Raw genomic sequence first — 26,023 nt, 5'->3', positions numbered from 1 at the left:
CTCAGATTTAGTGGCTGTCATGGACTTCTGCCATATGTCCATGTGTTCCCATTAAGCAGTCGTTCCCTTGTTGCCATGCCACCTGTCCTACAGTAAGTCCCGTTGTTGCTATGTCCATGCTCTGTCCCCAGTGTATTGTCACTAGGGGTGCCAAGCTCACTGCTCAGGTGTAATTCCCAGTGCTAGGAGCCTGGAACTGTGACATACCCACTATAACCCCTTTCGTAAACCATTCATAGGGGACGCTGGTCCTACAGGCCTACCAAAGTGCACAAGGGAGAGGACAAAGGACACGCTCTACCCTGCTGCCCCCACTCTATCATTGGCATAGCCACACAGGCATCACCTGGAACGGATTGAAATAACACTCAACTACTATTAAATATAAATATCAACAATGCAGGCAATCTTATTTCAGTTTGAGATCAGTTTGTGGGAGCAGACATACCAGGGGGTTATTCAGGTATTCAGACAGACCGTGGAACATCACTGGACAGTCAGATAGAACTATTAAGTGTAGATCAGAAATGCTCTGTAGCATATAAGAGAGATTCAAGTCTGCTCTATTCATTAAATGCTATATGTATCGTTCAAAGACCCCATGTGAATATGTCTCAGCTGTTGTCTGCTCAATCATGCCAAGCTGCTGGTGATGAGAGCTCTGGTCATCACTCACTACTGATGGAAGGGTTGCCAGAGGGCTTAGTGCACATGCACGCACACATCCACGCCTTTAACATGCTCAAACATCAAAACAAGTAAACACTCAGGAGTTGCTCTCCCTCAAACAACCCTAGGCCCAAACAAACACTTATTGTACAGTATCCTACTGTACAACGGCTGGTCATATTTATCATCATACTCACATCCATCCCACAGAAAACAGGAGAGCGTCGCTGTAAATATTAACATTTATTCGAGTGTACAATTTAATAGTCCATTATTCTTCCAACCTCATTTCTGAAGGTTTGAGGTCCATATATCCTGGTTACTGAACAGTTTCACTAACCGTGAAAACAGACAGAGCGATACTGTAAAAAAACAGCATTAGTTCCCTTCCCCAATGAGAAAGCAGTATCCCTCTGTGTAGAGACTAGGTTAGTGTCAATGGTAGATGAGTGTTAGTGTAGTTCACTGGTCCTGAAGGACAGTTTTGTTCGTGAAACAGTTCAGATGTCATATTAAGTTAACACTAATTCCTCCTCAAGCGTTGCATCCGCACCGACCTGATTCAAACAAAGAACTGCAGGCGGCTGATTGCTACAGTAAAACATATGTTTGTAGAGTATACTGTAACTGTATATTGTAACTGATGAAACAAGCCGAAACGCAGAGCAGACAGCTGTGTGTGTGTGTGTGTGTGCGCTACTGTAGTGTACGGGTTGACAGTATTGGATAATTGAAGTGATATCGGTAGCCTTTAAAGCATAACTTTGCAGATACAGCCATGATACTGCTCCGTATTCACGTACTGAGCCGCTTCTTTCAATTCGTGCAAAAATACAAACTCTGAGTAGATTTACCATCGACAGCGAATGGGACTAAATATTCCAACAGAGCTGATTTCGTAAGAAAATAAGAGCTAAACTAGGATTTTTGAATACGTAAAAATTAAGTAAGAGAAGGGTATGAAAATAGTGTTCTCGTTCTTAACAACTCTTAACATTTAGGGCCCTGTCAGTTTGTTCATTTGTTCTCCCTCCAGTCACCGACTGAACTCTACAGATCAAGAGAAACTTGACATAAAAAAAATGTTAATGCAGGAGAGAACAACTTTACAGAAAGAGAACATGACAAACCTTTACAGATTAAATGAGGTATTGCACAGAATACAAATAAAAAAAAAAGCATAAAGGCAACAAAAATATACAGCAAATTGATAAAACATTTACATTATCATTTGAATAAGATTTAGAAAAACAATTTAGGAACAATGTAGTGTTGTCATAATCATCTGGGGGGGGGGGGGGGGGGGGGGGGGTGTCACTAGTCATCCCACTCATCATCATCCTCAAAGTCCTCTTCCTCATCATCATCGTCGTCATCATCTAGGGAGAGAGAGAGACACACGAACATAGAAAATACATTGGTATGAATATAACGGCAACCTCTTATCTGATATGTATATGGGTGTGTGTGTGTGTGTGTGTGTGTGTACCTGAGGAGTGGATGGCTTTGCTCCTCTTCTGCATCACTTCCATCAGAGCTCCTACGATGCCGGCTGAGGGACTGGCGGGTCCTCCTGACACTGGTTCGTCAGTCACCTGGAACACACAGGAATACACACCAGTCAACACGCTCCAGTATAGGGGAATGTGCATCTAGTATCACTAGGGTAGGGGAAGTGTAGAAGTCAGGCCATTCATACTTCCTGCGCTTCGCAGAGCTGTTGTGAAGGAAGATGTCAAGGAAGTGAGTTTGTGTTTATAGAGGACTTCCCGCTCCCACCTATCGCCAACCAATCATGTCAATGCGGAGCTATACAGAGCAATACGGAGCCCTCCACATTGTTACAAAATTTGAGAGGCGCACGGTGATGCGGTACAGAGCTCGATTAAGCTCTACAATTGCATCATACCCTCAGTACTCAGCATCTGGATCGCAATGCCGGAGCAATCATAAATTGGCTTTTAGTGGTTGAGGTAGGAGCTAGGGTATAGGGAACATGGGCATAGGGGTTAGAGTGTAGTGTATAAGGTAATGTCCACTCACAGCCTTTAGCTGCTTGCCCTGTCGTATCTGTTCGAGGAGACCGTCTCGGCCGGTGCTGGTGGAAACGGGCCTCTCCTTCTGCTCCACCTTCTTCAGCGGAGCCCCCTCCCTGATCTGGCTCAACAGGGCTGAGGGCTTACCAGCACCACCACCCCCTCCATCAGCTTCCAGCAGCATGGGTGGGGGAGGAGGGCCGGGAGGCGGGGGAGGAGGAGGGGGTGCTCCGGAACCCATACCTGCTGGGGCGGAGGAGGGAGGCGGGGGAGGAGGTGGGGCATGGGGAGCCAGGGAGGCATGGGAAGGCTGGGGAGGAGGGGGCAGAGGGCCTCTGGTTGGGGGTGGGGGTGGAGCTCCCATGCCTGTTCTGGAGGGGGGAGGTGGTGGTGGGGCTGAGGTGGGCGCTCTGGAGGGAGGAGGAGGTGGAGGTGCGCCCCTTCCCCTGATGGGTGGGGGCGGGGGGCCGGAAGTCTGGTGTGGGGGAGGGGGTGGTGGTCCACCTCTGGAAGGAGGGGGTGGGGGGGCTGGACCAGAGAGAAGATACATTATTTTTGCATGGAATCGACTATTGCATATTAACACATACTGAGCCTACTGTACACTTCACAACATGCTTTCAATTCTAGAAGAACCTCAGGAGGAAAGGCAGCAATAAATACAGCTCAGTTGCTGGTATGACAGCATGCAGTAATGACTGTAGTCACTAGGGACAGCTATGCTTCATGTTATTCTTCTCAACTAACCCAGAAACTCAAAACAAAAGCTCTGTGGTAGCATAGCATTGACTAACATGATATTCTAAAGTCAAAAGGCAAACGTCTCTTCAGCACACTGCAAACTGACTCCTGGTCTGGTCTGTCAAGGCAGACATGTTAGATCCAGCCCAGGGTTGCACAGCTATGGGTCCTTCTCCACAAAGCGTCTGCGATTAGGAGTGCTGATCTAGGCTCTTTCCATAGAATCTTATTCATTATGATCTAGAAGAGAAAACAGAGCCTAGATCACCCTTCCTACTCAAGACACTGGACAGAGACCCTGGTCTTCAAGGGCATCAGTCCTGAGGAACTCGGGGGCCTGAGTTGTGCACCCCTGTGTTAGACCAGGGATTCCCAAACTCGGTCCTGGGGCCCCTTCCTGGGAGCACATTTTTGGGCGTTTGCCCTAGCACTACACAGCTGATTCAAATAATCATAGTTTAGGGCAACAAAACGTGCACACAGGACCCAGTTTGGGGAAACCCCATGTTAGACTTTGGGACAGAGATGGAACTACTCTTTTGTCCTACAGAGGTCAGAGTTAGTCTATCAGACAGCTCCCAGTCAGGTTAATGCCACAGCAGCACCATGCAGAGATAAACCAACCTACCACACCACCTCGGAGGTGGAGGACCTGAGGAACATACGATGAACATTAGAGCACTAAACAATCTACATGGACTCTATCACAGTTTAGGCTACAAGACAACTTGTTTGTCAGTCACTATGGATATTCTTCTGACAAACACAGAACCTAAAGCCCTTAGTCTCCTCCCCCCCCCGACTCTCACACACACACACACACACCTTGTCTGCGGAGCTCGATCTTGACTGCCTCCACGCCTCCCTTCTTCTCAATGAAGTCATAGATGACCTTGGAGGTCTCCTTGTCCTTCAGCTGGGCCTCAGAGATGCCACACATGTCAAACAGGTTCTTCAGCTCCGGGTCTAGGTTGTTCAACTGGAGGAGAGAAGAGAACACTGGGTTGGAACCACACTGAAATACTGGAAAAGAAACTAATAGGAATTGAACCAATGCCAGGTTCAGTTAGAACGTCACTCAGCACTTCAATTGGTTACAACTTCACTTAGTTTGAACCTCAATGAGTTAGAACGATAAAACACTACTCAGTTAGAAACACATGTCAGAGCTGGAGGTCTCATGTTCAGATAAACTGCTCAGATGTTGGCACCCCTGTTGTAAACAGCCCCTGCATCGCCACCTGGTGGCTGAGGGGGAACTGTGCCAGGTTGGCACTGCCCAGGCGGGAGAGTGGATTGAAGGCTGTGGGATTATATTCACACAGAACTAGATTACACAGGTTTATATCACATCTACTTTAAACCACCACTCTAGATCTCTGGGCAGAGACACAAAACAACAGCTTAGTTTAGCGTTTAGTTTATGTAACTCAGGTTGTGTTTTGATGTAATGAATTACTGCTGTAAGGGGTATTCTTTCCTGTTCCTGTCGAACCATGTTAAACCATCCTACAGCTCTTTCTCTTAAACTCGCTCATCTCTCTCTCTCTCCACTTAAATTCTTGAAAATATTAAAGCTCTGAAACTCAAAAATCATTGAAACCTTAATTTTAGAAATGTCAACAAATCATCCGGTTCCCCGTCTGTTCGATGTGCGTGTAGAACACCACGCAATAATTACTTATCCTTTTTTGGAAACAACTGAATGGATGACGCAGAAACAGGTTTAGTGACTTCTGCAGGGGGCTGAGAGGAGCGATGACATAATATTTCATATTTAGTTCAGAGGAGAATCATGTCTGATGAACACGACATCAGAAATAAACAAGTTCTGAGCCTGAGAACTCTTAAGGGGGGTAAAAACACCCCCCCCCCCCCCCCTTCTCCCAATAATACACATCCTCTGAGAAACCATCCCACTGTCCAGGCCTACTGGTTTGAGTTTGCAAGACCGGCATTTCACTGTACTTGTGCATGCGACAATAAAACTTTAAAATGTCCCATACGTTATATGACAGAGGCTAGCTAGACCACCGGGTGAGAAGAGGCAGATCACAGGTCACATAGGATCTTCCCATACCATTAGAAGTAGGGGATGATTCTACTAGTCAGATGGTACAGTGTAGACAACAACAATATCTCCTCAGTCAGAACCCAGTCAGTCAGTCGGTCAGTCATACTCACATCGAAGCCTGTGTTAGGGTCCCAGCCGACGTGGCCAACGTGCCTGGAAGGAAACACATGATCAGACAGAGAGGAGTACAGAGCCTGCGGGAATGATCACATATGCTACCTACTATACACACACATACCAAACCCTAAACTCACACACAAGAGGAAGTGTAAACTCTAAAAGTAGCCAAGCTAGAAAGGTAACTCCAAGCACATTTTCGCTAAGAGCAGCTGTTTAAACAAGGGTGAATCATGTGTTGGCAAAAATGTATGTCTTGCCTTGGACACTGCACCCGCCACACTGTCAGGCTTTGAAAAAGCACCTGCGAATAGGCTATGTCAAACACTCCAGAGACTGTAATTAGCTTAACATTAGGAGTTGAGAAATAAAGTTGGATAGAAAGATACTACTAATTCAAAATGTGTTTATTCTGTTGCTAGTGATATTCATAAAAACATCAAAAATATATATCACCCCCCCACAACATGATGCTGCCACCCCCATGCTTCACGGTTGGGATGGTGTTCTTCGGCTTGCGAGCGTCCCCCTTTTCCCTCCAAACATAACAATGGTCATTTTGGCCAAACAGTTTCATCAGACCAGAGGACATTTCTCTAAAAACTATGATCTTTGTCCCCATGTGCAGTTGCCAACCGTAGTCAGGCCTTTTTATGGCGGTTTTGGAGCAGTGGCTTCTTCCTTGCCGAGCGGCCTTTCAGGTTATGCCGATATAGGACTCGTTTTACTGTGGATATAGATACTTTTGCACCTGTTTCCTCCAGCATCTTCACAGGGTCCTTTGCTGTTGTTCTGGGATTGATTTGCCCTTTACACACCCAAGTACATTTATCTCTTGGAGACAGAACGCGTCCCCTTCCGGAGCGGTATGACGGCTGAGATTTAATATTTGAGATCAGATGATCTGGCCTCCACTATCACACAACCAAATTGAGATGGTTTTGGATGAGTTGGACTGCAGAGTGAAGGAAAAGCAGCCAACAAGTGCTCAGCATATGTGGGAACTCCTTCAAGACTGTCGGAAGTGTGTGCAACGCTGCCATCAAGGCAATGGTTGGATACTTTGCACAATCTAAAATATATTTTGATTTGGTTACTAGATGATTCCATATGTGTTATTTCATAGTTTGGATGTCTTCACTATTATTCTACAATGTGGAAAAGAGTATAAAGAAAACCCCTTGAATGAGTAGGTGTGTCAGAACTTTTGACTGGTACTGTGTGTATATACACTGCTCAAAAAATAAAGGGAACACTAAAATAACACATCCTAGATCTGAATGAATGAAATATTCTTATTAAATATTTTTTCTTCACATAGTTGAATGTGCTGACAACAAAATCACACAAAAATGATCAATGGAAATCAAATTTATCTACCCATGGAGGTCTGGATTTGGAGTCACACTCAAAATTAAAGTGGAAAACCACACTACAGGCTGATCCAACTTTGATGTAATGTCCTTAAAACAAGTCAAACTGAGGCTCAGTAGTGTGTGTGGCCTCCACGTGCCTGTATGACCTCCCTACAACACCTGGGCATACTCCTGATGAGGTGGCGGATGGTCTCCTGAGGGATCTCCTCCCAGACCTGGACTAAAGCATCCGCCAACTCCTGGACAGTCTGTGGTGCAACTGCAGTTGGTGGATGGAGCGAGACATGATGTTCCAGATGTGCTCAATTGGATTCAGGTCTGGGGAACAGGCGGGCCAATCCATAGCATCAATGCCTTCCTCTTGCAGGAACTGCTGACACACTCCAGCCACATGAGGTCTAGCATTGTCTTGCATTAGGAGGAACCCAGGGCCAACCGCACCAGCATATGGTCTCACAAGGGGTCTGAGGATCTCATCTTGGTACCTAATGGCAGTCAGGCTACCTCTGGCGAGCACATGGAGGGCTGTGCGGCCCCCCAAAGAAATGCCACCCCACACCTTGATTGACCCACCGCCAAACCGGTCATGCTGGAGGATGTTGCAGGCAGCAGAACGTTCTCCACGGCATCTCCAGACTCTGTCACCTGCTCAGTGTGAACCTGCTTTCATCTGTGAAGAGCACAGGGCGCCAGTGGCGAATTTGCCAATCTTGGTGTTCTCTGGCAAATGCCAAACGTCCTGCACGGTGTTGGGCTGTAAGCACAACCCCCACCTGTGGACGTCAGGCCCTCATACCACCCTCATGGAGTCTGTTTCTGACCGTTTGAGCAGACACATGCACATTTGTGGCCTGCTGGAGGTCATTTTGCAGGGCTCTGGCAGTGCTCCTCCTGCCCCTCCTTGCACAAAGGCGGAGGTAGCGGTCCTGCTGCTGGGTTGTTGCCCTCCTACGGCCTCTTCCACATCTCCTGATGTACTGGCCTGTCTCCTGGTAGCGCTTCCATGCTCTGGAAACTACGCTGACAGACACAGCAAACCTTCTTGCCACAGCTCGCATTGATGTGCCATCCTGGATGAGCTGCACTACCTGAGCCACTTGTGTGGGTTGTAGACTCCGTCTCATGCTACCACTAGAGTGAAAGCACCGCCAGCATTCAAAAGCGACCAAAACATCAGCCAGGAAGCATAGGAACTGAGAAGTGGTCTGTGGTCCCCACCTGCAGAACCACTCCTTTATTGGGGGTGTCTTGCTAATTGCCTATAATTTCCACCTGTTGTCTAGTCCATTTGCACAACAGCATGTGACATTTATTGTTAATCAGTGTTGCTTCCTAAGTGGACAGTTTGATTTCACAGAAGTGTGATTGACTTGGAGTTACATTGTGTTGTTTAAGTGTTCTCTTTATTTTTTTGAGCAGTGTATGTATATATATTTTTTTTTCCCCCACGGGTCCCTGCAGTACCGGAGGGTGGACCCCTGGTTAAATACACCTGGTTTACACTACTTCAGTAAGCCAGTACTATAGTATTGACTACCAGTGTCCTAGTCCTAAAAACACGGGACAGAATCCTCGCATCAATCATGCCAGATACATATTACATGAGATTAAAAATATGTCCAGGATTTTAAAAAGTCCCATCAACTCTTTGCCACACATTAACACATGGCAGTATGGCTAGAGGTACTCCTCTATACATTAGCCATGCAATACCCCACAGATGACCCCAACGGGCCACATCCTAACTTGACATCACAGAACTAGATGTTCCCCACAAATCTAATGTCATGTGAGGATTCAAACCACACTGTGGGCTTGAGAATGACCCTTACTGCTCAGGTGCGACACAAAAAAGAGCAGAATTTAAAAACAAAATACACCTAAATAGAACAGAATGAAATAGAACATAACAGAATATAACAATCATATTGAACAGAACAGAGTAATAAATGAGAAAGGAATGGAAAACTCACTGGAAGTTGCTGGGCGTTCCGATGTCTGCCTTGGTCAGCTTCTTGCCCTTCTTTCCCTTCACCTTCTTCTCCTTCCTGTTGTTGTTATTGAAGCTGCTGCTCACCATGTTAGTCTGAGAGGTGTGTCCGTGGAACCGTGACACAGTGTTGATCTCTGGGTTCTTGATGTCCACCGTGGCCATGGGCAGGGCCGGGCCTGGGGGGGGGGGAGGAGAAGAGAGTCAGAACTACAGTACCCACAACGCAACAGGCCCGGAGAGTCTTGGTCTGGGGAAGACCAGAGTCTCAGATCTAGGTAGTTTAACATACTGGATTACAATAGAGACTTTTGACATTTCATTAATGAGGTCTACGTCCATCGTTGACTCGTCCTCCTCCAATTAGTTTGATGAGAGGGCACACAGGTTGACACAGTGCGTTGGCTTTTAACACCTGGAGAGTTCAGCCAGCGTCACAACACAATCTGCTGCTGGGATCACATTACATTCTCACTAACCACTCCTTGTGTACAACCATCTCCTCTCGAATGCCTCCCATTAGGCTTAGGACAGTCAGAGAGATGTGTCTGCTAACCAACGCACAGCAGACAAGAAAAACGACCACCACACTGACTGGATGAGATGCGTGTGGAAACCTCACACGGAATAATATTGCCACTGCCTGCGGCTCACACGTCCTGTGACACCCACATGGTGGTCAAACAAAACTGAATTCTACGGACATGAGTGTCCTGACTCCTCAGCCACCTACCTCTGTGGCTCGAGTCCCCACGGGGGCTCTTTCTGACCGAGGGCGAGACTGAGGGACTACAGTCACAGGGAGTTCCGTCCCCCTTCCTCCCACCTCTGTCCCCCTTACACCCTCCGGCAGCTGCCATGTTGACGTCCAGAAGCATTTCACCAACAACGCCGCAGGCCTGGTCCCCGTGGCGTAGCGAGAGGCGGTTGGTAGGGTCAGAGGGGGGTGCATATAGTTCCTCCTGGGGAAGGATCAGGCAGTGGAGGGTGGAGAGACACCCTCCTGGATGGATCCCTCCTCCTCCCCCCTCAGATAGGTCCTCAGAGGGAGAGGACAGGAAGGTGGTACAGAACATCATCACAGAGCAATGGCGGCAGCATGGGGGGCGGAAAGACTACGTGGTGCCCAGTCCTGGGCTATAGCTTAGAGATCCACTGATCCAGAGATCTTTTGGTCCTGATAATCAGAGAGACATCCCGAAAGGAACACAGGGTGTGCGAGCCACAGAACTAGAGAACCAACTCCAGGATTTTCAGATCCAGAGAACCAGGTGGAGGAGCAACCAGAGAGATCAAGAGAGGAGACTGAGCAGGGTACGGACCAGACAGACAGCAGGCAGAGCCAGGCAGACTAAGACCCTCCGGCTAAGTGAGGTGCCTAGGGTTTGGGCAAATGCCACAGCAGCAGCTGGCCCCGCCTCCAAACTGAGTACTCTCTCCTCCCCTTCACAACAGGGAGCACTGCCAGGTCCCATCTCTGAGCCTGACTCTTTCCCTTACTCTCTCATCCCTTCCCTTCTGCCCTTCTCCACCAGCGGACCAAACCACACCCCCAACTCCAGCCCACCTCTAATCCCAGCAAATCACGATGATGCTGGATTTTACATAACCATTAATGCCCACTGCTAATCCACCATAATCCCTGAGGTTCTCTTAAACATGATGAATCTACATCAGAGAGAGAGGCTGGCTGGGTGGGTGGGAGACAGGACTCAAGAGACGGCATGGAGAAAGGAGGAGAGATGGTGTGAGAAAAAGGGAGAGAGCGATAAGGAGCGGGAGAGGTGAACGAGAGAGGGCATTCAAGGCAACGAAAACTGGAACCTTCCCGGGTGAACACAGTTAATTCCGCAGACACACACTAGTGAGTCATACCCAAACAAACACGGTACCACATCCATCTGCCCAATGTGGATCTGGCTGTGCCCTCTTCCTATCCGCAGGGTCATTCTCACCTGTCCTTACCGCAGACAGAACACACAATGCCAGCCAGACCGGAATGGTGTCTGTATGGGCAAAGCCCAAGCCATGCCAGTCTGGCTTGGGCACTATGCGCGGAAGTAATAAACTTGACCACTGCTACTCTAACTTCCGCGATGCATACAAAGCCCTCCCTCACTTTGGCATATCCGACCACAAAGCCATCTTGATCCTACCGTCTTATAGGCAGAAACTCAAACAGGATGTACCAGTGACTAGAACCATTCAATGCTGGTCTGACCAATCGGAATCCACGCTTCAAGATTGTTTTGATGACTGGGATATGGTCAGATGACTGGTCAGCCTCAGAGAATAACATCGTCCTATACGCTGACTCGGTGAGTGAATTTTTAAAGGAAGTGCATTGGAGAGGCTGTACCCACTGTGACTATTAAAACCATATCATATCGCCTCCACCTTACCGGTGATGCAATCGCCATCTCACTGCACATTCCCATCTGGACAAGAAGAATTCCTATGTAAGAATGCTGTTCATTGACGACAGCTCAGCATTCAACACCATAGTTCCCGCCAAGCTCATCATCAAGCTGGAGGCTTCATGATGCCTCCCACTCAATCAAGTTTGCAGACGACAACAGTAGTGGGCCTGCAGGGAGGAGGGTGAGGGCACTGAGTGTGGCACCCCCAAGGCCATCAGACTGCTAAACAGCAATCACTAACTCAGAGATGCTGCTGCCGACATGGAGACCCAATCACTGGCCACTTTAGCAAATGGATCACTAGTCACTTTAAACAAAGCCACTTTAATAATTTTTTCCATATCTTACATGACTTATTAATATCATATGTACCCTACCATTCAAAAGTTTGGGGTCACTTAGAAAGGTATTTGTGTTCCATGAAAACATACATGAAATGAGTTGCAAAATGAATAGGAAATATAGTCAAGACGTTGACAAGGTTATAAATAATGATTTATAATTGAAATAATTGTGTTCTTCAAACTTTGCTTTCGTCAAAGAATCCTCCATTTGCAGCAAATTGATGCCGTGCAGACCTTTGGCATTCTAGTTGTCAATTTGTTGAGGTACTCTGAAGAGATTTCACCCCATGCTTCCTGAAGCACCTCCCACAAGTTGGATTGGCTTGATGGGCACTTCTTACGTACCATACGGTCAAGCTGCTCCCACAACAGCTCAATAGGGCTGAGATTCAGTGACTGTGCTGGCCACTCCATTATAGACAGAATACCAGCTGACTGTTTCTTCCCTAAATAATTCTTGCATAGTTTGGAGCTGTGCTTTGGGTCATTGTCCTGTTGTAAGAGGAACGCGCCGTCCACAGGGTATGGCATGACATTGTAAAATGGAGTGATAGCAATCTTGGAGGAAGGATTTTACCCTGTACAAATCTCAGATACTCAACTAGTCTAAAGGCCAATTTTATTGCTTCTTTAATCAGCATAAGTTTTGAGCTGTTCTAACAATTGCAAAGGGGTTTTCTAGTGATCAATTAGCCTTTTAAAATGAGAAACTTGGATTAGCTAACACAACATGCCATTGGAACACAGGAGTGATGGTTGCTGATAATGGGCCTCTGTACGCCTATGTAGATATTCCATTATTATTATAATTTTTTTTTAAATCAGCCGTTTCCACCTACAATAGTAATTTACAGCATTAATAAATGTCTACACTGTATTTCTGATCAATTTGATGCCATTTTAATAGACAAAACATTTGCTTATCTTTCAAAAAACAGGGACATTTTTAAGTGTACGCAAACTTTTGACCAGTAGTGTATATACTGTATTATATACCATCTATTGCACCTTGCCTACGCCGCTCATCCATCGCTCATCCATATATTTATATGTACATATTCTCATTCACCCCTTTTAGATTTGTGTGTATTAGGCAGCAGTTGGGGAATTGTTAGATTACTTGTTTGATATTACTGCACCGTTGGAACCAGAAGCACAAGCATTTCGCTACACTCGCATTAACATCTGCTAGCCATGTGCATGTGACCAATAACATTTGATTTGATCAACCCTCAGGGGACAGGATAGGTCTAGGCCGCGCCATGCAAAAACATCAACCCTCAGCAATCTGTTTACAGTTCACCGCTATGATGAAGAGAAAATGTCACCAATTCTGACCTCCCCCTTTCCTCTACCCCTGCACCACAACTCCTTCCGTTCCACATAGCCATTGCTATGAGTGTTAGGGGACTGGGGTAGTGTGAGTGCTGTGCAGTAACTAACATTAGCAGCTGAATTAAATCCTCTTAGCCTGATTAAGCAGAGCAGGGGTTGACACCGTCTGTCCACCCAGTCAGACCAGTACAATACTATGGGGAGCCAGGCAGAGCAAACTAGCTGAAGTCCAATAGTATGCACTGTTGCCAAGCGATGCCAAGGAGTGCTATGAAAGTGTGCCACTGTACTGTTCCACAACAGCAAATCTACATGACCAGTTCAGAGAGCATCTCTAAAAGAGCTTTTGACTGCTATAGTATCTGTACAATTGGGGAAAGCTCTGGTACCAAGTGACATGAACCGTATCACCCCCAGCCTGTCTGGGTGCTGATGAGAGGGGATTTGAGCATGAGATGCCGCTTATACGCTACAAGGTTATATATATCTTATCTATAGCTAAGTGATCTACTGTGAATGTAGGCTGATTATTCATATGGCCTGGTTTGGAGAATGAGTGTTGTTACAGGTTTGGTATTTTCAGATTGAGGGGAGGGATCTGCTCAACGTCCCTGTGGAACTGGCTTTCTGGAGAGTGTGTGTGTGCAGAATACCTAAAGCATGTCCTGTATAGTGGATCTATGTACTTAGAAATTGCCTCTCACCACTGATGCTACAGTCAGATATACAGTACTTCCATGCCCCTTTTGGTTAATATTAAGACTGGGGAGAGGTCATCTGTTAGCCAGGGGCTTGAGAGAGGTGTTCACTCTAAGACCCTGCTATCAGGGGATTATCCAATGGCTTTACACTGGAACCATTCAATCAAAGCCATGTGGGGAAGTCGGGGAGTGACGATTGTGTTTGTGGAGGAATATTTTAAGTCAAATCATTTCTGAGTTGTTTAAAAGCGTAGTGTCTACATCAATGTCTGATTAAAATTAAAATTATTTAAAAAAAAAAAAAGACCCGAGTGAATTTCATGAAGGACCTACCATTTTGACCTGGAGGGTCACGTCTCTTTTCTGTAAAACAAAATGTATAGAATTAAACTCCTGTATAGTGCTGTGTGTTAGTGTTAGTGAAAGGGAGAGGTGAGGGATTGGCATGGAGTTACAGGTGACTGAAGTGCACGGATCAAAGAGGAACTCTTCTGCAACAAGGGGAGGGGGGGGGTTCGGACCGAGCTAGTTTATAAGCAGCAGGGGTGTATGTGTGTGTACGGATTAATCGTCAAGCGTAGGTGTACGAGTTAGTAATTTACCAGAACGATCACAGGCAGACTGACAAAACGGAGCTCAGATCTAAAAGAGTCGAGGACCATCATCCATACAGAGACTGCATAGACAAATTGCTTGTTTGGGACAGAGGGCAAACAGTCCTGACCTTGTTATTATAGCAAGCTTATTTCCAGGAGTACTTCAGGAGCACTGTTGCCCTTGGACACTGGTCTTAGCTGATCAGGCACATGTTTATGTTAAGGATTAGAGGTCGACCGATTAATCGGCATGGCCGATTAATTAGGGCCGATTTCAAGTTGTTTCCATAACAATCGGTAATTGCCATTTTTGGATGCCTATTATGGCCGAATACGTTGCACTCCACGAGGAGACTGCGTGCAAGGAGCAAAGGTAAGTTGCTAGCTAGCATTAAACTTATCTTAGAATGTATTTTTTTTAATCAATCTTCACATAATCACTAGTTAACTACACGTGGTTGATGATATTACTAGTTTAACTAGCTTGTCCTACGTTGCAAATAATCAATGCGGTGCCTGTTAATTTATCATCGAATCACAGCCTACTTCGCCAAACAGGTGATGATTTAACAAAAGCACAATCGTTGGACCATTTTACCCAACCATAAACATCAATGCCTTTCTTAAAATCAATACACAGAAGTATATATTTTTTAAACCTGCATATTTAGCTAAAAGAAATCCATGTTAGCAGGCAATATTAACTAGGGAAATTGTGTCACTTCTCGTGTTCATTACACGTAGAGTCAGGGTATATGCAACAGTTTGGGCCGCCTGGCTCGTTGCAAACTAATTTGCCAGAATTTGACATAATTATGACATAACATTGAAGTTTGTGCAATGTAATAGCAATATTTAGACTTAAGGTTGCCACCCGTTTGATAAAATACGTAACAGTTCCATATTTCACTGAAATAATAAATGTTTTGCTTTCTAAATGCTAATTTCCAGATTTGACCATATTAATGACCTAAGGCTCGTATTTCTGTGTGTTTATTATATTATAATTAAGTCTATGATTGATATTTGATAGAGCAGTCTGACTGAGCAGTGGTAGGCAGCAGCAGGCTCGTAAGCATTCATTCCAACAGCACTTTCCTGCGTTTGCCAGCAGCTCTTTGCAATGCTTGAAGCACAGCGCTGTTTATGTCTTCAACCCTATCAACTCCCGAGATTATGCTGCAATACTATAGTGCCTATAAGAACATCCAATAGGCAAAGGTATATGAAATACAAATGGTGTAGAGAGAAATAGTCCTATAATTCCTATAATAACTAACTACAACCTAAAACGTCTTAACTGGGAATATTGAAGACTCATTTTAAAAAGGAACCACCAGCTTTCATATGTTCTCATGTTCTGAGCAAGGAACTTAAACATTAGCTTTCTTACATGGCAAATATTGCACTTTCTCCAACACTGTTTTTGGATTATTTAAAACAAATTGAACATATGTCATTTATTTGAGACTAAATTGATTTTATTTATGTATTATATTAAAATAAAAGTGTTCATTCAATATTGTTGTAATTTCTTTTTTTTTATATATATATATATATATATATATATATATATATATATATATATATATATATATATATATATATATATATATATATATATATATATATATATATATATATATAGAAATAGTCGGCATCGGCTATTTTTTTGTGCTCCAATAATCGATATCGGCATTTAAAAATCATAATCGGTCGACCTCTAGTTAGGATTTCAGAGATGGTAAAGCTGATTCTAGATCTGCTCCCCTTCTACCGGAGGTAACAGTAGGCCAGAGAGAGAAAGGAAGAGAGCGAGAGAGAGAGAGAAAGGAAGAGAGCGAGAGAGAGAGAGAGAAAGGAAGAGAGCGAGAGAGAGAAAGGAAGAGAGCGAGAGAGAGAAAGGAAGAGAGCGAGAGCGAGAGAGAGAAAGGAAGAGAGCGAGAGAGAGAGAGAGAAAGGAAGAGAGCGAGAGAGAGAGAGAGAAAGGAAGAGAGCGAGAGAGAGAGAGAAAGGAAGAGAGCGAGAGAGAGAGAGAAAGGAAGAGAGCGCGAGAGAGAGAGAAAGGAAGAGAGCGAGAGAGAGAGAAAGGAAGAGAGCGAGAGAGAGAGAAAGGAAGAGAGCGAGAGAGAGAGAAAGGAAGAGAGCGAGCTAGAGAGAAAGGAAGAGAGCGAGCTAGAGAAAGGAAGAGAGCGAGAGAGAGAGAAAGGAAGAGAGCGAGAGAGAGAGAAAGGAAGAGAGCGAGAGAGAGAGAAAGGAAGAGAGCGAGAGAGAGAGAAAGGAAGAGAGCGAGAGAGAGAGAAAGGAAGAGAGCGAGAGAGAGAGAAAGGAAGAGAGCGAGAGAGAGAGAAAGGAAGAGAGCGAGAGAGAGAGAAAGGAAGAGAGCGAGAGAGAGAGAAAGGAAGAGAGCGAGAGAGAGAGAAAGGAAGAGAGCGAGAGAGAGAGAAAGGAAGAGAGCGAGAGAGAGAGAAAGGAAGAGAGCGAGAGAGAGAGAAAGGAAGAGAGCGAGAGAGAGAGAAAGGAAGAGAGCGAGAGAGAGAGAAAGGAAGAGAGCGAGAGAGAGAGAAAGGAAGAGAGCGAGAGAGAGAGAAAGGAAGAGAGCGAGAGAGAGAGAAAGGAAGAGAGCGAGAGAGAGAGAAAGGAAGAGAGCGAGAGAGAGAGAAAGGAAGAGAGCGAGAGAGAGAGAAAGGAAGAGAGCGAGAGAGAGAGAAAGGAAGAGAGCGAGAGAGAGAGAAAGGAAGAGAGCGAGAGAGAGAGAAAGGAAGAGAGCGAGAGAGAGAAAGGAAGAGCGCTGTCAATTGAACAATTAGGAAGTAAAGGAGATGGCAGATAAAGGTGAGATCCATATATCTCAAAATGGAGAGGACCTGTCCAATCATTAGCAGACCGCGCTGAGGTCAGAGGAGAGGAGATGGTTTTAATAGATGTCTGAGGTCAGTAGAATCAAAGATGGCGTCGGTAGTCACCAGATTTTCTCTGTCGTCTCCCCAGCAGGTCTCCCACGGCGACCCGGAAATGCTTGGCCTCCTCCTCGCTTGCGAAGTTCAGTCCCATCTGGCACGACTACACACACACACACAAATACGCACACCCAAACGCATGAAGTAGAATGTCATAAGAACGAACGAACACGGCAAGCTTGAAAAAACAGCACACACACAGGTTTTTGCCATAAACAAATGGCCATGTCATGTGAAAGGACTTGGCTGGAGCAAGATTTATCAAGTACATAGAGAAAGGTATAACTCACATCTCCTGCGAACGTGAAGAAGTAAGATTTGGAAACGGTGATTGAGAAGTTGTTGTAGAGCTCCTGCTCAAACACGGTTTTACCCTCCTGTGGGGAGAGAGCGAGAGAGCGAGAGAGCGAGGATATGTGTTTTACAGGGTCAGCCATAGTAGTGCGGGACACTCAGAGCAAATTAGGATTAAGTGCCTTGCTCAAGGGCACTTCAACAGATTTAGTGTGTGTGTGTGTGTCTCTCATCTCTATAGTAAAGGACATTGTAAAGGTGCTGCCATGTCCCCGAGTTGGTCTGTGTTTTGTGTGTGAACTAAACCCACCTTGATGTCAAACACCCTGATAAAGTAGGATCGTGCTGGGTTGTCTTTGACCAGACAGGCCACACCACAGCACCTCTTGGTCCAGGCTGAGTTCCTGTCTGCTGCATATACCTGCACCACTGCAGAACACAGCGACTGCAGAGTGACAGAGAGAGCGACAGAGAGAGGCACAAGGGGTTAATGAATGATTGTGATGAGAATATAGTACCCCTAATACAAGGAATGAAGGCACTAACTAAGTCGCTCTGGATGAGAGCATCTGCTGAATGACTAAAATGTAAAATGTAAAATTTAACTGAGACCCACAGGCCGTCTTTTACAGTGATTTTTTAAACTTTTTTTTTTTTACTTTAATAAAACAGAGGTATTCGACCTCAATGGAATCAACTTTCTAGTAAAAAAATAAATAAAAGGTACACTCAAGGACCCAAGTAAACACAATATCAGGCCTATTTCTACAACTACTAAGAGCGTGGAAGCGCGTGGCTAAACTTCTCCGCTGTTTTGGTCCCGTAGCGGTCATGCTGAAACTGTGTGAAGCGCACCTGCGCAAGATACTCTGTGACTGCGCAAAATGTTTGCATCGCGCTCATCTCAAAGTCCGCGGATCTGCTCAGGGCAACCTCATCTTACCAAGTCGACCTTTAAATCAAGGTCAGAAAATAATGTATGCGCAGAAACACTACTACAGAGGTGTGACAGCACTGGCAGAGTTTAGACTACCGCAGCGTTGTTCAATTCTCAGCAGGAATAAAGTCACCCTGTCCTTGTGTGTGTGTGTACGTGTACCAGTACTGTCCTCTGTATGGCTTACTGACATCTAGGCGGTCTCCTCACGCAAGATGGTAAAAGTAGCCTGCCAAGCAAATGGGTCTTCCAAATGGACAATAACCCAGAGCATTCTTCCAAAGTTGTGGCAAAATGACTTAAGGAATACAAAGTCAAGGTATTGGAGTGGCCATCACAAAGCCCTGACCTCCATCCTATAGAAAATTTGTTGGCAGAACTGAAAAAGCGTGTGGGAGCAAGGAGGCCTACAAACCTGACTCAGTTACACCAGCTCTGTCAGGAGGAATGGGCCAAAATTCACCCAACTTATTGTGGGAAGCTTGTGGAAGGCTACCTGAAACATTTGACCCAAGTTAAACAATATAAAGGCAATGCTACCAAATACTAATTGAGTGTATGTAAACCTCTGACCAACTGGGAATGTGATGAAAGAAATATAAGCTGAAATAAATCCTGACATTTCACATTCTTAAAATAAAGTGGTGATCTTAACTGATCTAAAGACAGGGAATTTTTACTAGGATTAAATGTCAGTGAAAAACTGAGTTTAAACGTATTTGGCTAAGGTGTATGTAAACTTCCGACTTCAAATGTAAGTACAAACACCCCTGAGTCAATATTTTGTAGAAGCACCTTTGGCATCAATTCCAGCTGTGAGTCTTTCTGGTTAAGTCTCTAAGAGCTTTGCACACCTGGATTGTACCACATTTGCCCATTATTATTTTCAAAATTCTTCAAGCTCTGTCAAGTTGATTGATGATCATTGCTAGACAAACATTTGAGGTCATGTCATAGATTTTCAAGTAGATTTAAGTCAAAACTAACTTGGCCACTCAGGAACATTCGTCGTCTTCTTGGTAGGCAACTCCCATTGTAGATTTGGCCCTGTGATTTAGCTATTGTCCTACTCAAAAGTGAATTAATCTCCCAGTTTCTGGTGGAAAGCAGACTGGTTACAGGTTTTCCTCTAGGACTTTGCCTGTGCTGAGCTCTATTCCTGTTGTTTACGAAGCATGTGACAAATATATATGTACATGTCTATTTACACACACACAAAGGTATGCAGACACCCCTTCAAATTAGTGGAGTCGGCCATTTCAGCCACACCCATTGCTGACAGGTGTATAAAATAAGAACGAGCACACAGCCATGCAATCTCCATAGACAATGTCAGTAGACTGGCCTTACTGAAGAGCTCAGTGACTTTCAACGTGGCACCATCATAGGATGCCACCTTTCCAACAAGTCAGTTTGTCAAATTTCTGCCCTGGTCGACTGTAAGTGCTGTTATTGTGAAGTGGAAACGACTAGGAGCAACAAGGGCTCAGCCGAGAAGTGGTAGGCCAGACAAGTTTACAGAACGGGACCACTGGGTGCTGAGGCACGTAAAAATGGTCTGTCATTGGTTGCAACACACTACAGAGTTCCAAACTACCTCTGGAAGAAACGTCATCACAATAACTATTCGGCGGGAATTTTATGAAACGGGTTTCCATGGCTGAGCAGCCGTACACAAGCTTATGATCAACACGCGCAATGCCAAGCGTCGGCTGGAGTGTTGCAAAGCTCGCCACCATTGGATCAGTGGAAACAAATCTGGGTTTGGCGGATGCCAGTGCCAACTGTAAAGTTAAGTGGAGGAGCAATAATGGCCTGGGGCTGTTTTTCATGGTTTGGACTAAGCCCCTTAGTTCCAGTGAAGGGAAATCTTAATGCTTCAGCATACAATGACATTCTAGATGATTCTGTGCTTGCACCTTTGTGGCAACAGTTTGGGGAAGGCCTTTTCCTGTTTCAGGATGACAATGCCCTCATGCACAAAGCAAGGTCCATACAGAAATGGTTTGTTGAGATCGGTGTTGAAGAACTTGACTGGCCTGCACAGAGCCCTGACCTCAACCCCATTGAACACCTTTGGGATGAATTAGAACGCCGACTGCGAGCCAGGCCCAATCGCCCAACATCAGTGCCCAACCTCAATGCTCGTGGCTGAATGAAAGCAAGTTCCAGCGGCAATGTTCCAACATCTAGTGAAAAGCCTTCCCAGAAGAGTGGAGGCTGTTATAGCAGCAAAGGTAGGACCAACTCCATATTAATGCTCAAGATTTAGGAATGAGATGTTCAATGACCAGGTGTTCACATACATTACATGACCAAAAGTATATTTTAATGCAATCATCTCCGGTTTCATTTAAAAGCTTTTTATTCTTCACTTGTTTGTAACAAATGCAAAGGTTTGCAGTCAAACCTTGTTCTGAATTTATCATTGATCACAATCAGACAGATAAACATCTTGATTCTATGTTTAGCAGAGATTTTCTGTGAATAAAGTGACGCAGAAGGGTGAAGAAAAAGTAGCTAACTTAGCTGTTTTACGAGTTGTCTTGGGCAGTCGGTAAATAACGAGCGCTTTCAAGTGCAACTTTAGTAACAACGGTTTTGGGAAACAGCACAGAGATTTACCGATGCTCCTACGAAAGTTCTAACAGCGGACTTAGCCTTAAAATGCTTTTGGGAAACGGGGCCCAGGTTCTTCCCCGAGTTTACTAGCCTTGTCGCAGTGGGGTTCAGGCCCATTGCCCTGCAGATGAAAGGCAGGCCAGAGCAGAAAGTGGTAAACCAAGTTTACTAGAAAACTTAGTAGCTAACTACACACAGATGTGCTGTGCAGGGTCTGGGGACAGCATACATTTCAAAGAAAGCAATATCTGTCTGTGCTCATCTAGTGGGCTGTGCTACCGCAGTGAGGTCACAGAGCTGAGCTGTATCATCCATCAGCCTCTCCAGCGGCAACCAGAACGAGCCCCGCTGGCCACAGGAGGCACCCAGTCCCAGTGACATCATCAAAGCTCGCCATGGCACCACTCTCCAGGCTGCTGGTGCTACTACACACTACAGCCAGTGGGACTTTAGAGGGCTCACAGGGGGAAACAAACAGGATGTTGAATGCACGGCAATGTCCATCCATGTCCTGACAGTATTTCCCATGTATCCTAAAAAGTGGGATAAGGTAGGAATGGCTGGGGTTGGGAAGGACAGAAAGAGAAGGGGAAATTCAGAGTGGAGTTGGGAAGGAGTAGAGACTGGAGAGTAGTAGGAAATACAGACACTGATAAGGGGAGGCAGAGGCCCAGAATAGGGCTGGTAAGGGGAGGCAGAGGCCCAGAGTAGGGCTGGTAAGGGGAGGCAGAGGCCCAGAGTAGGGCTGGTAAGGGGAGGCAGAGGCCCAGAGTAGGGCTGGTAAGGGGGGGCAGAGGCCCAGAGTAGGGCTGGTAAGGGGAGGCAGAGGCCCAGAGTAGGGCTGGTAAGGGGAGGCAGAGGCCCAGAGTAGGGCTGGTAAGGGGGGGCAGTGACCCAGAGTAGGGCTGGTAAGGGGAGGCAGAGGCCCAGAGTAGGGCTGGTAAGGGGAGGCAGTGGCCCAGAGTAGGGCTGGTAAGGGGAGGCAGTGGCCCAGAGTAGGGCTGGTAAGGGGAGGCAGTGGCCCAGAGTAGGGCTGGTAAGGGGAGGCAGTGGCCCAGAGTAGGGCTGGTAAGGGGAGGCAGTAGCCCAGAGTAGGGCTGGTAAGGGGAGGCAGTGTCCCAGAGTAGGGCTGGTAAGGGGAGGCAGAAGTGAGGAAAGAATGGGAACAGGGAAGAGGTTGGGAAGGAGAGTATGTGGTAAAGATCAAAAGGCAAGTTTTTGCCACTCCTGCACAAAACACTGAAGGAGGTTGACTACCGCACTTCCTGCCGGAGAGGACTGCTGCTCAGGCAGTCTCACACATACGAATTGGATAGCTTCCAACTCTAGCCCGGTGCTGATAGTAAAAAGTGAAGCAGTAGGAATACCAATGAGTTGAATGTCAGTAAAGCCACAGCAACACAGGTTGGACCTCTCACACGTGTGATTCATCATCTGGCAGGGCCCTGCGTTTCAGAGTTTGCGGCTCACTGTTTATATGTATGAATGACTGAAAGAGAGGAGAGAGAGAGAGACACTGAGCTGAAATCTACTGACAGCTCTGATTCCGAGTAGCATTTAACAGCTACGTCTCAACAGGCAACTTGGGTATTAGACATTAGCTTCTGGCTCAGCTAGCATAACATTACTTGCCTTTAACGAATGGAATAAACCAAAGGTTAAAACACAGAAGCCAGGGGCTGTTCAGTGTTCAGTTCTCTGTGGAGGAAGAGAAAAGACTGCAGCAGCAATGATGAGTTCCTGCATTTTCTTCTCTAGCTACGTGAGACCACTACATAACAAGCAATCACTCAACTTAAAAAAAAAAAATTTCAAGACGAGAGTGAGGCAGGAATGTTCCTCACGCAACTGCCTGGTCTGTGTCACATGGTGAGTGACATGGCCTGGATGTCTGTGGAATGACGTCATTGGCTGTGTATGCAGGTGTACAACACATGTGCAGAGACACGTGGGACAGGTATGTATGACTGACTGACAGGTAGGAGGCGGGACTCTCTTCTGGCCCACCACGTGAGCAGTAGGAAGTAAATTAAGACTACTTCCCCCACACCACCTTAGCCTACTTTGTGAACATGGCAAAGGTAACATGACTCAAAGCCAGATAATATGGGGAAGGGTGTGGTAATGTGGCATGGGAAAGTTACTACCGAGACAGAAAACATCTACTCTGGAGAAACTGTCGGCTCAACCACCGTAGGGAACCTGTGCGAGCAGTATCCGTCTTCACACGGGGCAGAAACCTGCCAAGAAGCCATACTTAGTTTCAAACATTACGCAACACATCCTGACCTATATCCACGAGGAAATCTGATTAAACCACATGCCCGATGAACTGATTAACAACATGAAATGGCGTCCAATTGTATCAACCAACCTGGTGTTTACAGGAAGTTCATACCTGTATGGAGAGTGAAATACAGGGTGGGTGCATTCTCTCTGAATTGTCATCTGATGACAATTAGTTAACCACCCAAGGCTAGCCAGGTAGTTTATTGACATACACCCCAGTGTGTCAACTTGATCTAAAAAAAAACAACAGCGAATAGATACTGTACTGTTTTGTTGACATAAGTGTAGGTTACAATTCTATTGTACATTACACCAATTTAAAATACCCAAGGTTAAAGAGTGCAATCAATGCAGATCATATTTCAAGAGGACACATTGCTTCTATTGAAATATAATTTACTGGAAGTGTCAATTGATAACAAAACGCGTTATATAACATACATTTCAGGCCGTCACATTAAATAGCGCCTTGCCCAGCAGAGATAATTTGCCAGTGATACACTGTAACGCTACATTGGACACATTCTCCACTGATTGCGGAAGAAAAAAAACTGAACTGAACTGAATTGAATCGTGTGATTGCCTATGAGAAAGTATCGTGTGGACAGCAGAACAATGAATGGCAAGTGTTGTAGCATGCCAGACAGATTGTTCAGAACACACAGGCGGCTTCCGAAATCTGCCAAGGCATTATGCAACGCTGGTACGAATAATAATAATTCGTAGCCGGGTTGATGGGTTTTCCAGATCCAAACACTGGCCTTCGTCTAGGCCAACAAAACCGAGGAGCACATTCTTGTTAACAGTGGTTTACCTCGTTTGGGTGTTTCCATGCTATGCAGGTGTGTCAGGAAACACCAGAGGCCTCCGGGCTTGACAAACTTTCTACCGCCTAAATGGCACTGTGTCCTGGGATATCAACATTCCCTTTTCCTTAACCCTGTTCAACCGGTCTAGCCCAAGCCAATGGAAGGAACGTCAGTGCCAGTGGCGAGAGTGGTTTCCCTTTAGATTGTTTTATCAAATATATTGAAGGCATCAATTACACAGGTTTCAATTCATCCTGAAACGGGTAAACATCATCCATGAGCAATTAGTAAAGAAAGTATGACTGATAAAACTTACCGTGCATTTCCTGCCGAGGTAATTGAAGAGACAGTCGTTCTCTTGTGGGGTTAGCAGTATGGATCCATTGTTAGCGGGCCGCCGTTGCGGCAGATGGCCACTCATTACTGACAATCAACCAAAAGGTGTGTTATGATTCCGATTCGTCGATGTATGAAACTCAAACAAATAGTCATTGATCTGCCGTGGCCTGCAACCGGACCCTCACATCGATGCACGTCTGACCACAACCCGATAGAAACCGCTTTAGTACGCGAACATCCCCGTTGGTTCCAAACACAACGCAAGGTCCTCCTTCAATCCAAATTATGAGAACATTACTGCAACGTCCTGAAGACGGTAGATACTAAAGTTTCATCGGAACTCCAGCGCGAACAGCAGCAGATTTGTGGCTCAATCCAACATGGCAGTCTGTGGGAATAAACCAAACACCTAACGGGGGGAGTGCGCACTTTTTGAAATGCAGGACTAGATCATCTTGAGAGCATTAAGCGGTTGTTACACAACATGTATCACATACACATATAAAATCTTTATATTAAAAATGAATGCAAATTCGTCAAAAGAAGCGCAATTAAAATATTTTTTGAGAGAACGGTACGATCCAGTCCGCCTATGCTTATACCAAAGATTCTTATAACTAACCCAAGATGGAACAAAGCCTGACGTTTGAAACGGGAACAAATTAAGCACAGTGGGCAGAACGAGCAAGGAGGTGGGGAGAGGCAAGCACGAACTAGTGAGATTCTATTGGCGCGTTTAAGCATTAGGGAACGCCTACTATGGGAAGTGCGCCTGTGCGATAACTCAATTTTTTGAAACCTTGGCAAATGGTCATGTCTACAAAACGCAGTCCACTCTGTTTGTTTCAGATTCTGGTTTTGGAAACAGAAACCTGTTAGTTTAATTGATGAGAAAACTTGAGGAACATTGGCCAAAATCCGCGTTGCTCCATCTTCTCCCACTGCCGGCCACTGGGCTTCCTCTCATTACCATATTTAGTAGTGAGTGGACACGCAAACCGGATGCTTCACATCTATACATCCGGTGAAATATCTGGCTCATTGTTTTATCTGTGGTTATTCCTGAACGCAACTAGGAAACCTGGACATTCCGACTTGCTACGTCAACCAGTTATTAAGTCGGACATTTCCGAGTTTCCGAGTTCAGACTAGAAAGTGAACACAGCACTGAGGATAAGGATAAGCATTGAGGATAAATCGGAGATGAGGCTATGGTGGAGTAGGCCTAGGCCTGGACAAATCAAATCACATCAAATTTTATTGACAGATGTTATCACAGGTACAGTAATATGATTGTTTCCAGCTCAAACAGTGCAGCAATAATATATAGACAACAATTCCCACATAATCTGAAAGTAAAAAGAAAGAAATTCA

At 45.6% G+C, this 26,023-nt stretch overlaps 1 protein-coding gene across 8 annotated transcripts; it reads right to left on the bottom strand.

Moving 5' to 3' along the window:
- Positions 1 to 897: 897 nt before the first annotated feature.
- On the bottom strand, positions 898 to 25,324 carry LOC110490276 (actin nucleation-promoting factor WASL). 8 transcript variants are annotated; one of them, XM_090200390.1, is made up of 12 exons: positions 24,627 to 25,268; positions 17,964 to 18,098; positions 17,650 to 17,736; positions 17,366 to 17,462; positions 14,137 to 14,166; positions 8,987 to 9,182; positions 5,631 to 5,673; positions 4,272 to 4,425; positions 4,075 to 4,098; positions 2,713 to 3,233; positions 2,159 to 2,264; positions 898 to 2,048 (listed from the first exon to the last, which is right to left on the bottom strand). In XM_090200390.1, the coding sequence occupies exons 1-12, from the start codon at positions 24,729 to 24,731 to the stop codon at positions 1,987 to 1,989; spliced, it is 1,560 nt and encodes a 519-aa protein (XP_090056516.1). In that variant the 5' UTR covers positions 24,732 to 25,268; the 3' UTR covers positions 898 to 1,986. The 8 variants fall into 8 exon arrangements, with proteins under 8 accessions (XP_090056516.1, XP_090056517.1, XP_036800470.1 ...); XM_090200391.1 differs by lacking the exon at positions 14,137 to 14,166 and having other exon boundaries at positions 24,627 to 25,324; XM_036944575.2 differs by lacking the exon at positions 4,075 to 4,098.
- Between the last annotated feature and the right edge of the window lie 699 nt (positions 25,325 to 26,023).

This window comes from Oncorhynchus mykiss, chromosome 15, assembly GCF_057628025.1.
Source record: "Oncorhynchus mykiss isolate SJ-2025 chromosome 15, ASM5762802v1, whole genome shotgun sequence".
NCBI classification, from domain to species: Eukaryota; Metazoa; Chordata; class Actinopteri; order Salmoniformes; family Salmonidae; genus Oncorhynchus; species Oncorhynchus mykiss.
The sequence above is the reverse complement of the archived record's forward strand: the minus strand, read 5'-3'. Positions and strand labels throughout refer to the sequence as shown.

Bases quoted from the DNA above. Each gene is read 5' to 3' on its own strand.
- LOC110490276 (XM_090200390.1), bottom strand. From the start codon at position 24,731: ATGAGTGGCCATCTGCCGCAACGGCGGCCCGCTAACAATGGATCCATA. The intron at 4,426-5,630 runs GTGAGTATGACT...TCTCTCCTCCAG, and splicing joins ACCCTAACACAGGCTTCGAT to TTGAACAACCTAGACCCGGA. The intron at 3,234-4,074 runs GTAGGTTGGTTT...TCTCTGGTCCAG, and splicing joins TCCACCTCCGAGGTGGTGTG to CCCCCCCACCCCCTCCTTCC.